The sequence below is a fragment of the Carcharodon carcharias genome, chromosome 20, assembly GCF_017639515.1.
Source record: "Carcharodon carcharias isolate sCarCar2 chromosome 20, sCarCar2.pri, whole genome shotgun sequence".
Classification (NCBI taxonomy): Eukaryota; Metazoa; Chordata; class Chondrichthyes; order Lamniformes; family Lamnidae; genus Carcharodon; species Carcharodon carcharias.
Genome location: NC_054486.1, coordinates 24,514,679 through 24,531,776, shown reverse-complemented (window position 1 = coordinate 24,531,776; position 17,098 = coordinate 24,514,679). Strand labels below are relative to the sequence as shown.

Here is a 17,098-nt window from a genome sequence, read left to right as displayed (position 1 = left end):
AAGGTGGTAGGGCAAGTTGACAAGGTGGTTAAAAAAGCATTTGGGTTTAGAACTTTATAGATCGGCCTTAGCTGAAGCATTCTGGACAATTCTGGACACTGCGCTTCAGGAAGTTGTAAAGGCATTAAAAATGCTACAGAGGAGCTTTACCAGGAATGAGGGACCAGTAATGAAGAGAAGTTGGAAAAGTTAGAACTGTTCTCCCTGGGACAGAGAAGATTAAGAGGTGACCCAATAGAGGTTTATAAGATGATGAGAGGTTTTTTTAGAGTAAACCAGGGGAAAAAAAATTCTGTCTGGCGAGTGGGTCAACAGTTTGAGACCATGGATTAAAAATCATTGGTAAAGATCCAGAGGGCAGATGAGATGAATTGTTTCACTCAGAGAATTGTCAGAATCTGGAATGCTCCACCTGAAATGCTCATTGCACAAATACATTTAAAAGGGAATTGAACAGATTCCCCAACAACTCCCTGAGTGGAAAACCTCTTCATATACCCTTTCTAAATTTTTTCTCCATGATTGTTGAATCCATGACCAATGGTTATTGACACACTCTCTGCAGGGAATACTTTAGGATGAGGAACGTACAAGGTTCAAACAAAAAGCTAGGCTGTGAGAATAGGCACAGTCTCACATCCATTGATAATGGATTCTCCATTCAAAGATCTAGCAGGGACACAACGGGCCAAATAGCCTCCTGTGTTAGGCTTTTTTATGATTCTATGATATTAGCTTGTTGCTTCCCTTGTTTACAAGAATTATTTCAAGTTATAGTATTCTTCACCTAGCTGGTCCAGTTTTTCTCGTGTTGCCTGAGAGAGCATTGCTCATCCACTCTATGGCCAGGATTTTCAATTCTGGGTCAAGAACCTGGTCGCTAGTTCAGCTCCGGGTCCTGACCCTAGACGTCATGTCTGGACTTGTCCAACTGCAGGGCCAATTAATGCCAGAGAGCTGGCTCACTGTCCAATTCAGAATGGCGGGCAGGCTCCCAAGGCTGGATGGCCAATGAGAGACTCTTCAGCACTGACACCTCGGTATCCCCCAACAACTGAGGTGGGGACTACAAATACATGATGGAGAAAGAGAGGGGGCAACTGAGAAGAAGTCATTTATTTTAAATTTAAAACATGACATTCCCTCCATGGGATGGCTAGCAACCACAGTCATGACCCGGCAGCCATTATAGGTCATGGGGGTGTCCTTCGCATGATCCATCGCTATTCCCACCACCTACCCACTTCCTGCCCTGAGCCCATCGCATTGATGTAGACCATCCACATTGCCAGCTAAAAATCCTAGTCAGCGTGGGAGCAGGGCTTCAATAGGCCCTATAATTAACAACTATTGGCCTGAATTGACTGCCCTTTGGGACATGGCGGGCAGCTGACCTGACGCCGAGGCATCCTTATTGAAACTGGCTCAGGGTCAGAATCATGGTGGCATACTGGCATGGAGTCCGGCAGTGCAAAATTGTGTGCCTGCCCACCTCCAATCCAGACTCCGCAATGGTTTAAAAATCCTGGCCTATGTCTGAAAGAAAGAGGGAGAGGGAGAAAGATAGCATATTAAGTTTGTGAGCTTTAATGTAAGGCCCACTACACCATCAGGTCAGCACATTCAATGAAAAGTCTCCCCTTTGATGTAGGAATGTGAGGCTCCCAGATTTCCATCTTGGCTAAACCTAAGCTGTGACCATGGAATGTGGCAATTCCTGGCTACTAAATTGTTGCAGAGAAACTATTTTACCACAACACATGAAATGCTTGCAATTTTACACAATGACCTGCATTGTTTGTGAATTATATCCCAAGTTCCTGAGGAAGCCAATCTACATACAGTCCTGTTGAACTTTTGAGACAAAATGATGAATGAAAATATAAAAGTATTAAAACATTGTATTTACAGCACAGTAACTGGCCATTGACCCAAATGGTCTACATTGACATTTATGTTTTGCATGAGCTTTCTTCCACTTTAAATCATCTAGCCCTATCTCATATCCTCTAATTGCTTTCTCCCCCATGTACTTATCAATCTTCCCCTTAAACATACCACTTGTCTCCACCTTACGTGTGGTGATGAGCCCCACATTCTAAGCACTCAACAGGATAAAGATCTTTCCCTGAATACCTTAGTGACTATTTTGTATTTATGGACTCTGGTTTTGGACTCACTCAAAAGCAGAAAGAACTTCTCTACTCCAATAAACCACTTCATAACTTTAAGGATCTTTTGCAGGTCACTCCTCAGTCTTCTCTTTTCTGGGGAAAAGAGCCCCAGCCCTGTACAGTCTTCCCTAACAACTATAACCATCTGCTCTAGTTTCATCCCAGTAAATCCTTTTTGCACCCCCTCCACCACATCTCAATCCTGTTTGTAAAATGTGTTCTATGTGTAGGGTGACATCTCTTGTTTATCTATATAGGTTCAATGGATGACAATGACTGACTTGAAATTGCTAGGAGGCCTTAAAATGTTTCTCATAGTTAGACCAATTTGAGTGGACCATCTCACACCAGTACTATTCATAACTCTATTTCAGACACAGACATCTACATTGACAATGCTGGACCTTCTGAACATGGCCAAGGATATAGCTTGTGGCTGCAAATACCTGGAAGACAATCATTTCATCCATAGGTTAGTCATGATTTTCAGTGAATAGAACTTTATGTTAAATAGAAGAAAATGGATAAATGAAATGTTACACCCATTGCATGTACTGTAGCAGTGCCAATAATTGTATTGCAGCAATACCCATTATTATTGCTAATGAATATATTATATATTGGTGACAGTATTATTTAATTCTATTTCTTGGTTTGCTCTTCTCAGGGACATTGCAGCAAGAAACTGTTTACTAACCTGCAGTGGGCCCAGGCGAGCAGCCAAAATTGGAGACTTCGGGATGGCTCGAGATATTTATAGGTAAGCCCTAAATCCTTGACTGTCTCTTGTGTTAGAGCTGAGGTGTGACTTTCCAATTGAAAACCAGACCAGTTCAAATCGTTTGATGTCACAGTGTGTCAATTTCCATCCCATTATTGGGCACCAGCTCATTGTGCCATTTGACTTTGAGTCAACACAGCCAATAAGCAACACTTCACATGGGGCACATGGCATGGTTTGGGGCATCTTGCATCTATGTCAGCCTTGGACATGGTTGATCACATCATTCTCCTCCAACACCTCTCCTCTGGTATTCCAATGGCCTCTTGTCCTGATCCCAATACTACTGAAGCCTCCCAAAGATCTATCCTAGGCCCTGTCTATTTTGTTTCATTCTTTCACGGGATGTGGGCATCGCTGGCTAGGCCAGCATTTATTGCCTATCCCTAATTGCCTTTGAGAAGGTAGTGGTGAGCTGACTTTGTGAACTGCTGCAGTCCATGTGGTGTAGGTACACCCGCAGTGCTGTTTGGGAGGGAGTTCCAGGATTTAGACCCAGCGACAATAAAGGAACAGCAATATAGTACTATATTTCTCATCTATGCGCTGCACCTCTATGATGTCATCCAAATGACAGCCATTACACCCTGCGGGCAGGCTAAAAAGGTGATAGTGGGACTTGGGTCCCTCAGTGGGACGAAGGCCTCCCCTTGAGAGCTGCTGGCCAATCTGATTAGCTGGCAGTGCCAGATTCCAGTAGTGGGCACTGCCAGGACTGAAAGGAGACACAGGAAGGAGAGAAGATGGATGCAGGAGCCAAGTAATTTGGGCCTCTTTGGGCAGAGAGAGATCGGACAGCCTACGGGGAAGGACGAAGGATTGGTGAGGGTGGGGGCTAGTTTTGGAGGCCAGGCAGGAGGGAACCAAGGGGAGTAACCATCAGGGTGCCCACAATGTGTATAGGGCGGCCCCCCAAAGGATGTACCTCCCCCTTCCTTTCCACCTTTTGAAACACTTGCATTTAAAAATGACCTGTTCACTCCCACTGCACACCCCCACCCCCACACCACCCCCCCCCCACCCCCCACCCACCACACCCCTGCCCATGCCAACTGTATTATGGTGTGGGCAGCGTATCATCTGGGTCAATTGGCTAAAAGCACGCCCAGCGGGAGGGCCGTAAAGTCCAGCCCCATGCTAAAGGGAATTATATAAAAGCAAGTTGGTGTTACTATGGAAAGAAGTTATCTTCAAAAGCTCGGTTCATAGGTGTAGTTCTTATTGCCTGATCCTAATTCTAATTACTTCTGTATCCAGGGCAAGCTACTATAGGAAAGGCGGGCGTGCCATGCTGCCAGTCAAGTGGATGCCTCCAGAAGCTTTCCTTGAAGGAATCTTCACATCAAAGACAGACACATGGTAATACGATGGACTCTTGTAACACAGCACGCTGCTGAAAGATTGGGCTTTGCATGTCAGCACTTGAGTTCACTGCTGCAGAACTAGTCCATGATCTTACCCTCAGTGATTTGTCATCCTTCAAGAGGTACAGGCCATCTTCCAGTGAGGTCAGAGATGCCCGAGTCCTGACCCAGCAGAACAGGCCTGCAGCATGGGTAGTAATGATTGCATGCCTCCCTTATTATAATAAATTGCAAGCATATGTTCTGTGCATCCTACCTCCTGCGTGCCACTTTGGGGTGTGATTAAATTTCTAAGCCATTGTATTGAAACAGTGCTAGGATAATAAGACAGACATCCATCCACGAGGCAAGTATAACAGTTTACAACTTATTCAGCATCATTAACCAAGGTACTTAGCGGCGGAGAATGTTTGGCAACAGAAAGAATTGAGAGAAGCGTTAGGGCTGGTGATTGAAAGCAAGACCTAAGAGTTAGGTTTTGAGGAGGCTTTTGAAGGAGAAGAGAGACATTACAAGACAAATCAAGACATTTGAAGTGAAAATAAGGGAGTGGAGTGAGTTTGTCACTAAATAAAGAAGCTTTGGATTGTCCTTAACTTTTGGGATAGCTTTGAAATGGTGGGAGAATTTAGATGCTAGGAAGCTATGATATTGCTTTTGATAATGAAGCCAGATGTGCCAGTGCACAACAAGCTGAAACTGGCTATACTGGCTATTCTCAGTAATACCCAACACCTCAACTGGAAACACAGGTAAGTGGATGCATAGAAATTTTTCTACATTAAATGGACAACCTAGGTCGCTGTAGCTACTCACAACCCACTGGGGTCAGTCCGAGTGCAACTGTAACTGCCTGCCAATTTCAGAGTCCAGGTCAGCGACTGGGGTACCTCTAGCTTAGTAATAGCCAGGTTAGTTGTGTGCTAATGGCAAACCACTGCAGAATTTTGCCAAGCAACACATAGAAGTCCATGACTGCCAATGCCCTCTAAGGGTATGGTACCTGAAGGGAGAGAGATAGAGTTGTGTGCTATATAGGGTGCCTGAAGAGAGAGAGTTGTGTACTATATATGGTACCTGAAAAGAGAGGGAGAGAGCTGTGTGCTATGTATGCTCCAATATGTAGTCTTTTGATTTAGGAGCGCAAGGATGAGATTGTACATGGGGATTGATGGGAACAGGATACAGTGACAGACCTAGAACAAATGACAGCATCAGAGGCATAGGTAAGGGAGCTTTTGGGCAAGTGTGTTGAATTGGCCAGAGGTTCTGGGAAGAGAGCAAGGGGTTAGGTTTTAAAAGATGGCTTTCTTTCAGGCAGTACATGGTTTTAGAGTTGTTTTAAGCAGGTAGGATAATGTGGATATTAAAAGTAAATAGAGGTTTTGTTTTGTTTGCTTTATTTTGCTTTATTATTTTCATGGGATTTGGGTGTCACTGACAAGGCCAACACTTGTTGCCCATCGCTAATTGCCCTTGAGAAGGTGGTGATGAGCTGCCTTCTTGAACCGTGGCAGCCCATCTGGTGTAGGTACACCCACAGTGCTATTAGGGAGGGAGTTCCAGGATTTTGCCCCAGCAACACTGAAGGAACAATGATATAGTTCCAAGTCTAGATGGTGAGTGGCTTGGAGGGGAACTACCATGCACCTGCTGCACTTGTCCTTCTAGTTGGTAGAGGTCACAGATTTGGAAGAAGCTATGGAGGGATGGTGAGAACCTTATAGTACACATTACTGCCACTGTGTGTCAGTGGTGGAGGGAGTGAATGTTTAAGATGGTGGACGGGGTTCTAGTCAGACTGGACTGCTTTGTCCTGGATGATGTTGAGTTTCTTGAGTGTTGTTGAAGCATTACTCATTAAGTCAAGTGATAATAAAGATCTTATTATCCAGTCCTCATTATCCAAATTCTTTGAGAAGGTGTCAAAGGAGTGGCCATATTTGAAGTTGAGGAGCATGTATGGAGTGTAAGGTTGTATGAATAACCCTGGAGAGAAATCACAGGATAGGAGGGAAGGAAAGTTTAGGCAAAGATTGAAATAATTAATGATGACAGTCACAGTGCAGAGGCAGAGGAGGTTTTGACTGAGAAATTGTTGGGAGACTCAGGATGTCTGTCAGCAAGAAGCCTGAAAGAGAAATGCAAACATACAAAGGAAAAGGGCTACTGGTTTTCTAGTCTGTTTCACATAATCGCAATGCCTCGTGCATCTCGATACATTCACTTCCCACCTCACCCAGTACTATGTAATCTCCTGGGAGAGGTGGAACACCAGAAAAAAAACTCAGACCAGTTAAGTGGTCGGAGTGGTTGGGGGGGCGGAGGGTGTGAGGGGATGGGTGGTGATGTTGGATGTGGACAAAAGCTGGAAAATTCCTCTTCAAAACACCAACCTCCTCCCTCGCCTTAGGTGATTGAAACTTATACATGAGACCACTGTAGCACTAACATTAACATTACCAGGTACCTATATCTTATATGACATGATTTCCAACTCAGCCGAAGTAGGTCCACCCCTTGCTTGAAGAAAAAGAAGTGGTAGAGAGTGAGGTGCTTAAAGAAATTATTAGGGGAGTAGGGGGAAAGGGTAAGTTGAGAGCAGGCAATGATTACCTCGTTACCCAAGGTTATGATGAGTAGTGCATGTTAAAAGACAGGTAGAAGGTTATAAGACTGTTGGATGGTATCAAAGCTAGTACATGACAATGAGACATCCTGAAATGTGTGATCTGTTAAACTATTCTAGGTTGTATCATTGGAATCAAGGAAATATGTAATCACATGACACACCCTTTAATCTTTGACTACTTGGCTGGGCCAGTTTCACAGATAATACAGTTTAAGGACAATGTGGCCCAATGATTCATTCATCTGTAGTCTTCATGCTGCTTGGTGTGTCACTGGGCCTCTATCAATAGCCAACTGGCTCTGCAATCTTTCTGGAATTGGTAGATGATAATCAGATAAGCATTGGATGATGGTCCTCAATTATGAGTTGTTGGTTTAGCCTTGACTGGACCATTCTTATTAACACAATGGGTAGTAAACTCAGCCAGAATGTTGAACCAGAGTCACACCCAGTCTCATCAGTTTCCCAACCAGCAGTCCCACCAATAAAATTGCTCCCTCTGTGCCTAACCATGCTCCGACCTAAAAATGGTCAATCATCCAAACCCTTTAAAGTATCAATAACAGAAACTGCAGAAAATTGAAACTTCTTAGCCTTGTGCAAATAGACATTGTGCAATTGACAGCAGAGATCAGAGAGCCAGAGCTGTCGATCAAGCAATTTTCAGGGAAAACATTGTTTGATTGACAGCTTTGTCTCTCTAATCTCTGCTGTAAATTGCACAATGTTTATTTGAGTAAGGATAAAGAGCCTGGATGATTTACACTTTTATTGGGCTGTACTGATATAACTTTTTTTTTTAACATAATGGAAAGTAATGAATGATTTACTGCTTTTTTAAAGCATTTATTTTTACACATCCTGTTGTCTCCATTGAGTTAATTGATTCTATACAGTGTATAGTTGGTCAATGGGCATGTAAGTGCCAGAGCTTGACATGGAGCATGAGGGGACATGGAGGTGGGTGGGGGGGGGTATAGCTTGACGTAAGGGGTATGAGGGACTATTGGGTGGGTGATGGGCCATAGCTTGGCATAGGGGCTATTGGGGATGGCAGGGCACATAGCCTGGCATGGGTGCATGAGATGGCATGGGTGGGACATGGGGAGTATGTGAGGAGTGAGGGCTGGAGGGCCTTTCTATTTTTATTTTAACTGGGACAAGGTGTCACAGCAGCGAGGTGGGCCTTTTAAACAGCCTGCCTCCACACCCAGGAGCCCCTGTGGCTGCTCCTGAATTTTTCCCTGGGTTGGCTGGTCTGACTGCAGCCCACGTACCCTCCACCCCAGCAACGAAGATCCTACCCTTTGTGGGCACTTTCTCCTGAGATGGGCAGGTGGAGCAGGAATTTTCCCAACTTGGTGTTGTAAATCCAGGCCTATATGTCAAATTTACATTCATTGGTGCAAAATGCTTTTGGAATCCTGAGGGCATGAAAGGGGCTATATGAATACAAGCTCTTTCATTCATTTAAATGTTTCTGTAGGTCATTTGGTGTGTTGCTGTGGGAAATTCTGTCACTTGGATATATGCCATACCCCTGCAAGAGCAACCAGGAAGTCTTGGAGTTCGTAACCAGTGGTGGAAGAATGGATCCACCCAAGAACTGCCCAGGGCCTGTGTAAGTATTCCCGAGAGACAGATGGAGATGTCAAATTGGTATCAATTCAAACAGTTGGATACAGCAACACCAGTAAATGCACAATCAATAACATCACTAATCCAGGATCTGCAACACCATTAAATATAACACCAAAAATACTGATCAATCCTGATTAGTAGTGTTGCTAAGTAAAGATCAATAACACCATTAAGTACAGGATCAATAATATTTTTTCACACAACGAGTTGTTCGGGTCTGGAATGCACTGCCCTGAATTGTGGTGAGGCAGGTTCAATCGAGGCATTCAAGAGGGAATTAGATGATTATTTGAATAAAAACAAGGTGCAGAGGTATGGGGAAAAAGCAGGGCAATGGCACGAGGTCATAATGCTCATTTGGAGAGCCGGTGCAGACACACTGGGCTGAATGGCCTCCTTTTGTGCCATTAACATTCTGTGATTCTGTGATTATTGCTGAATACAGGCCCAATAATATTGCTAAATTCAGGATCAATAGCTAGGTGTATACAGGCCCAATAATATTTTAAATACAGGAGCAATGGAGATCTGATGATGCAGCGGATAGTGTCCCTGCCTCTGAGTCAGAAGCTCTGGGTTCAAGTCCCACCTCCATGACTTGTAGGCCAATTAAGGAAGGTGCTAAGGAAGGTAATATAACGTGGCCAAAAGTATCAACCTTCAAATCATTCCAACACACTTCAACAGCAGGTGGTAAGAGCGGGAGAGACTCCTGGTCAGACATGTGATGGAAAAAAATTTGGAGCCTCTACCATCACTATCCATAGCTCCAGGTGACAACATGCATGTAAAAGTACATGTTGCCACAGCAACTCAAATGCCCTGAGTGAACGGTAACACCACAGAATCAGTAACCCTGCTAAATATAGGGAGTAGCTAGTTCCATTTCTTTGATGCCTTTCACAACCTCAGGAGATCCCAAAGCATTTTACAACCATTAAAGTACTTTTTGAAATACAGAATCACAGAATCATACAGTGCAGAAGAGGCCCTTCGGCCCATTGAGTCTGCACTGACACGTGAGAAACACCTGACCTACCTGCCTAATCCCATTTACCAGCACCTGACCCATAGCCTTGAATGTTATGACGTGCCAAGTGTTCATCCAGGTACTTTTTAAAGGATGTGAGGCAACCCGCCTCCACCACCCTCCTAAACAGCGCAATCCAGACCGTCACCACCCTCTGGGTAGAAAGTTTTTCCTCACATCCCCCCTAAACCTCCTGCCCCTCACCTTGAACTTGTGTCCCCTCGTGATTGACCCTTCAACTAAGGGGAACAGCTACTCCCTTACCACCCTGTCCATGCCCCTCATAATCTTGTACACCTCGATCAGGTCACCCCTTAGTCTTCTCTGCTCCAACAAAAACAACCCAAGTCTATCTAACCTCTCTTCATAACTTAAACGTTTCATCTCAGGCAACATCCTGGTGAATCTCCTCTGCACCCCCTCCAGTGCCATCACACCCTTCCTATAATGTGGCAACCAGAACTGCACACAGTGCTCCAGCTGTGGCCTCACCAAGGTTCTATACAACTCCAACATGACCTCCCTATTTTTGTAATCTATGCCTCAATTGATAAAGGCAAGTGTCCCATATGCCTTTTTCACCACCCCATTAACATGCCCTTCTGCCTTCAGAGATCTATGGACACACATGCCAAGGTCCTTTTGTTCCTCAGAACTTCCCAGTGTCATGCCATTCATTGAATACTTCCTTGTCAAATTACTCCTTTCAAAGTGTATCACCTCACACTTTTCAGGGTTAAATTCTATCTGCCACTTATCTGCCCATTTGACCAACCCGTCTATATCTTCCTGTAGCCCAAGACACTCAACCTCACTGTAAACCACCCGGCCAATCTTTGTGTCATCTGCAAGCTTACTAATCCTACCCCCCACATAGTCATCTATGTCGTTAACATAAATGACAAATAATAGGGGACCCAGCACAGATCCCTGTGGTACGCCACTGGACATTGGCTTCCAGTCACTAAAGCAGCCTTCTATCATCACCCTCTGCCTCCTACAACTAAGCCAATTTTGAATCCACCGTATCAAATTACCCTGTATCCCATGTGCATTTGCCTTCTTTATAAGTCTCCCATGTGGGACCTTGTCAAAGGCTTTGCTGAAATCCATATAAACTACACCAACTACATGAACCTCATCTACACACCTGGTCACCTCCTCAAAACATTCAATCAAACTTGTTAGGCATGACCTCCCTCTGACAAAGCCATGCTGACTATCCCTGATCAAACCTTGCCTCTCCAAGTGGAGATAGATTCTCTCCTTCACAATTTTCTCCAATAGTTTCCCTACCACTGACGTGAAACTCACTGGCCTGTAGTTCCCTGGCTTATCTCTACAACCCTTCTTAATATAGAGCTGCATTTTACAAACCCCCTGCTGAGAGCGCTTTCGGTGGGGGGAGGCATGTAAAATAGGGCGGGTGCCCACCCCCGAGATCACCCCCATAATACAGGAAGTGGGCGAGTGCCGAGATTGGCAGCCAGCCCGTCATATTTAAATAAATCATCAAGGATCAACTGACCTGGACAGTCAGGTGGGAGTGGGCAGGCCATTTTTTTTAAAAAAACTTTTTAAAAGGGCAGGAAGGAAGGGGAGCTACTATCTTTGGGGGACGCCCTTGGCGCATCGGCAGGCAGCCCCCCCCCCCTAAGATAGTAGCCCCCCCTTTCTTTCTGCCCACCTGTTGTGTAAAACCCATCACTCCCAGCACCCCCTCCTCCCTTCCCTAAACTGCCCAAACCCTCCCTGCCCAAGACCCCAGACTTGCCTTGCTCTGAGCTCCATGGACCTTCTTCTTGAGCCAGCCTGCAGTCCCAGCAGCGCGCATCAGTGAGCCCTTAGTGCTGCTGGGATTGGATTGGCCTGCAGCTCCAGAGGGCAGGACTTTCTCCCCAATGAGGGCCGGAGATCCCCCGCTGTCAGCCTATTTAACTCGCTCGCAGTGCTTCATGGCTGTGAGGTGGGCTGGCATGGAGCAAGCCAACTCATGCTGATTTTGCTTCTGTGATCAGGGGAGGGAGGGGAGTGGGATGAGCTGACTGCACCCCCTCCATCCCCATAATATGCTGCCCATAGTCACTTCTGTAATTTAGGAAAAGCAGCAGAGTCCATGTAAAAATGTGGATCAGTAACAGCACTAAACGCAAATCAATGTTCAGTAATACCGCTAAATGCAGGATTAGTAAATCTCTAATTATCCTAATCTATGTTTATTATAATGTGTGTAAGGCAGCAAGCACATGCATAGAACACAGGAAGATCCATGCCAGAAACACATGCCAAGAAATTCTATCACCCCAGCCCATGATCATCCATCCACTAATCTGGCTCGTGACATAAACATAAAAGCACGCTGCCTTCACATTCTACCTTAGACCTTCCCCAGTCCTGCTGGAGCACAGTACAACCTTCCCAAATTCAACCCCCTTTCTCCACATGCTCAGATCTCAGGACCTACTCTCGTTGCTCACAAATTCTAATTCCAAGTTATCCCTAATCCAGTAGTCAAAAGACTTGCTCCAGTGTTCTCATACCACCTCTAGTGTTTGTAGACTCTGTGATGCCTCTTCCAAATACAGCTAGACCCTGAGACCTCTTCAGCCAGGCACTAGGGCCACCTCCCCAGTGTTGCTAGATCCCAGCACTAGTACTGATTGTGTTAGTTGGCAGAGCACCTCTGACTATAAGCACTGCCATGGAATATTTGAACTGTACCCACCTGACCACACCAGGGGCAATATTAAAAGTGCAAGAATTGACCTCAATGTCAAGGCAAGGAATTTCAGCATGCCCCCACCTCCCCCCCCCACCCCCTTCTGATTACTGTCCAGCACCTTCTCTGGGATAGTGTAAGTATGTTCATCCAGGGAGGGAGGGAGTTGAGTTATGATGCTCTCCATAGGTGAGGAGACTGCACAAATTCACTGTTGAGATTCACAGATGAAATATGATGACTCAGGGTGAAGCAGCAAGTCTTGGCGACGTGTATTGAAACATATTATAGCAAAAGACAGGAGAGGAGGGCACAAAAAATGGGAAGAAAGTTCTATTTCACATGGTGTCAGCCTTGGCGCATTGGCAACATTCTCTTCCCTGATGATGTGAAAGGATTCCAGGGACTTGTGCACATAATTGAGGCTGACACTCCAGTACAGTACTGTAGGACTGATGCATTGCCTGAGGCGCTATCTTTCAGGTGAGTTGTTAAACCTCAGCTAGGCTTAAAAGATCCCAGGGTAGTATTTGAAGAAGAACAGGAGAGATAGTGAATATTTATCGCCCAACCAACGTCACTAAGACAAATAATCAGGTCATTATCTTGTCACTGCTTGTGGGACCTTGTTGTGCACCATTTGGCCATTGTGTTTCCTACTTTACAACAATGACTACATTTCAGAAGTCATTTTTTAGGGCTTTGGGAAGTCTAGAGGATGTGAAAGTTCTTCCTTTCGCATTATATTTGTCCAAATGATGATAAATGTGCATTGGATGAATTTATCTGATTCTGTTTCTTTAGATATCGGATTATGACCCAGTGCTGGCAGCACCGACCTGAATACCGGCCAGATTTCTCTGCCATATTGGAAAGAATTAACTATTGTACACAGGTATGGAGCTGCACATATACTCATTGGAGACATGAGGGATAAAACTGGTGTGATGCAGTGCGGGCGAAATCAGATTGGCAATCAGTTTTATACTCCACTTGATTTTCCTTCCTTGTAAAGATAGAAGCCTGTCCTCATGAGCTGGTGTTTCTGAAAAAACCTAGTCTCTGTGACTGTTAAAGGATGTTAGGGATCGAGCAGGCGGTGACAGCTGAACTTGTTTGAATGAGCTTTCGTCGTAGAAATGAATTGAATTTATGGTAATGTAACAGTAGACTCCTATCCTGTGACCTGGCCGGAGAAGGGAAAAGATGTAATTTTTTGGAAGGCAGCTAAAAACCCTTTGTCTCAAAGAGAAAATAAAGCAGTTTCAAAGAGCAGGAGTGAATACAAAGCCCCAGCCTGAAACGTGAAGGCCTTTTAGTGGGGAAGAGACTGCCATCCAGTCAGAGATTGCCTTAACTTACCGGAGACCTGACAGCATTGACCCTGATGTCTTAATGATGATCTGAGTGTTGATTAACACACGGTGAGATTTTGTGTATTCTGCAAGTCGGAGCTCAGAAGTCCAGCAGCTTTGCAGGACTGAAGGAGGGTTTCAGACAGAAGCCGGATTAAAAGTTTTGGAACCCTGGGTGCCCTAAAGCAGCAGGAGAGCAGGAATAGATTAGGTTGCACATGAGGAGAAAAACAATGGAGCTGACTTGGCCAGTCTATGCCCTGTAATCTTCTCTCCTCTAAGACAGAAGGAATTAGGTGATGCCAAGCTTGGACTTTAAGAGCCTATAGATTATAGACTGAGCTATTGGGCAACCCTCTAGAGTCATTAATAGTGTGCTGTTACTCGTGCCTGACCTATCAACATCCATTTAGTGTGTTGGAACATATATGATCACACTGGCCATCAATGTGTGACATTTGGATTCACGCACTTGACAATGACAGTCACTACCCTATGACCCTATTAACCCTATGATCCATAAATATTGTTTAGAAAATATTATTATTGAGGAAAGCTGTTGGCATTGTGAGAACTGAAACCCAACAAGCATCACAACAACAAATTGCATTTGTATAGTGCATAGGTGCATCATAGAGGTGTAATCAGTCAAAATTTGACACTGAGCCAAAGAAGGACAAGTGACCAAAAGCTTGGTAAAGATGATAGCTTTCAAAGAAGAATCTGAAATGAGGAGAAAAATGTAGAGAGAGACAGAGAGATTTTGGGAGGAAATTCTAGAGTTTACGGCCTAGTCAGCTGAAGGCACAGCCGCCAGTGATGGAGTGAAGGAAATGGAGATGGACAACAAGAGAGTTAGATGAATGCTGAGATCTCAGAAGGTTGCAGGGATGGAGGATGTTACAGACATAGGGAGAGGTGAGACCATGGGGAAATTTGAACATGAGGATTAGAATTGTAAGATGAAGACGTTAAGAGACCAGAAGCCAATGTATGTGAGCAAGCACAGGAGTGATTGGTGAACAGGACTTGGGGTGAGTTAGCATACTTGCAGCAGAATTTTGGATGTGTTTAAGTTTATGGACGGTGGATAAAAAAAAAGACTTGCCTTTATTGTAGCATGTTTTATGACCTTATGACATCCTAAAGCTTAACAGCCAATTATGTTCCTTTGACGAGCAGCCACTGTTGTAATGTAGGAAACCTGTGTCCAATTTGTTCACAAGTTCCCACAAACAGCAATGTGATTATGACCCCATCATTTGTTTGTTAGTGACGTGGGTTGAGGGATAAATATTGTCCAGGACCCTGGTAAGAAAGTTCCTACTTCTCTTCAAAATAGTGCCCATGGGGATCTTTAAAGTCCATGAGAGGACAGAAATTGCCTTGGTTTAACATCTTTTCTGAAAGAGGGAAGTTAAGAGGCTGACCAAGCGAGCATCAGAATGGACATAACTTTCAGAAGAGGTGGAGAGACAGGAGTTCAAAAGTGGAAATATACATTAAGTTCTAATGCCTTGCTTTTTTACTTTCAGGATCCGGACATTGTCAACACTCTCCTTCCTGTTGAGTATGGACCCATGTCAGAGGATGAAGGAAATATGGTGGTGCGTCCCGACAGCTCGAGCGACATGACCCCGTTAAGGGTTAGCCCAAGTATTGCACCTCAAGCTGCCAATCAGACGTCTGAGTTATTGCACTCTGGACCGAAGCTTCAACGTCCTCAGGAGCTACCAAAGAGAGAGAGCTTTGGCACCAAGGTAGACAGCGGCCACCAAATAGCCTCAGTTGGCGGCCACTGGCTTTACCAAGATACCGGAGCCAATCACTACTCTGAAGCAATATCTCAGCAAGGGCAGAGGCTGAAAAACCAGACCAAAACCTTGTGGAATCCAACTTATGGCTCTTGGGTCTCTGAGAACTACAACAGAACTGCAACAATGTCAGTGTCAGAGGTGGATGAGAAGGCCCTGGGCACCCCTGAGCAGGAGGATTCAGGCTTAGATTGCAACAGCAGCTCTCCACCCAGCTCCCGGGAGTCCCCTTCTCCGGGCAGCCACTACCCGGCTCTGGAAATCGAAGGGCCAGCACTGGTCAAAACGCAGAGCTTCCCTTGTGGAAACATAAATTATGCTTACGATGGCCTTGTGTATGATTCTGAGGGCACACAGGTATCATCAGACACAAGTGATGAGGATGGTTCCAGGCAGAAGATGCTACCTCTCAATAAGGAAATGCATTGCCTTTGCAACCCAGAGAAGTCAGCAAGAGATCGCGATTCAGGCCTGTCACTGTCTGAAGACCTCAGCATCACCCCTGTATAAAAACTACCAATGACCTGAGGCACATGTGAAATTGCATGGATTGGTCGAGTTCAGTTAGAACTTAAAATAAGTTAAGAGACACATTTCCATTTGTCACTATATCTGGATTGTATTGTAAGCTTCCTCCAAGGTCAGTAAATCCTGATGAGGCTCAAGCTAGGAGATAAGCTACCTCATCAGGTCAAAAGACCATTAGACCCAACACAGGACTCTCTCACTCAGTTCATTTTTCTTTAATACTGATAAGGCTGATAGGAACTGTATGTATTCCAGAAGATGGGATCTCTAACCTGGACTTTGAAGCCTTGTCTTGCTGGCAGTTTCCACAGTTGGTCCTGCAAATCCTCCTCCTTGTAGATGGTACACTCGGCTAAACGCTTTGTCCTTAATGGAACAGACCAGCGAAGAACTGATGAATCTCACCGAACAGAAGGAAGCAGCTCAAATGCCAGCCAAGGCTAAAATTCAAACCTTTGACCCCAGCAGTTGAACAGTGTACCCACGGAGTGGGCAAGAGCTGCTGCTGGAACTCATGAGCCCGTTTTATGGGGGAAATCTATTTGTACAGATTGGGATTACAGTTTATACTGAAAGTCTAACACTGGAACCTCTAAGTATCGAGACCAACTCATTTCCCAATTATTAGGACCAGTTTTAAGGAGCTGTCTGTCTGAAATCACTGTGAGGTGCAGTTTTGTCGCTGCTTATCACACTTAGATGTGCTTTGGGGATTATTGGTGTGCATCATGCATTCCTGTAAATAAGAAAACCATATTGTCAAGAAGATATGGGGCAGAATTTTTAGGTTGGTCAGTGGGTGCGATCGCCAGGCCCGGAATCGGCTGGGGAATGGACCGCTGACCGTGAGACGTGAACTGTAGAGCTCAGCGCTGCCAGGGTGGGGGGTGGGTGGGTGGGTGCTGACGTCTGTGTGGGTAAGAGCTGACAGAAAGCTCCCTGAAAGCAGAGAGCTGCATCAGGGAAATGAAAAGCTGAAAAGCATTAAAAAATGCCCAAGCATCACAATCAGTCACCTGAACATATGCACGATAAAAACGCTGTCCATAGATTTTTATAT

General features: G+C 45.0%; 1 protein-coding gene across 7 annotated transcripts in view; it reads left to right on the top strand.

Annotated features, from left to right (window-relative positions):
• Window positions 1-16,911, top strand: part of ltk (leukocyte receptor tyrosine kinase) — a 223,944-nt gene extending 207,033 nt beyond the window's left edge. For all 7 annotated transcript variants that reach the window (XM_041214429.1, XM_041214427.1, XM_041214431.1 and 4 more), the window contains 6 exons: window positions 2,549-2,646; window positions 2,842-2,934; window positions 4,213-4,314; window positions 8,438-8,572; window positions 13,146-13,236; window positions 15,232-16,911. In XM_041214429.1, the coding sequence (XP_041070363.1) occupies window positions 2,549-2,646; window positions 2,842-2,934; window positions 4,213-4,314; window positions 8,438-8,572; window positions 13,146-13,236; window positions 15,232-16,020 (1,308 nt within the window). In that variant the 3' untranslated portion in view covers window positions 16,021-16,911. The remainder of the gene's footprint in view (window positions 1-2,548; window positions 2,647-2,841; window positions 2,935-4,212; window positions 4,315-8,437; window positions 8,573-13,145; window positions 13,237-15,231) is intronic.
• The last annotated feature ends 187 nt before the right edge of the window (window positions 16,912-17,098 follow it).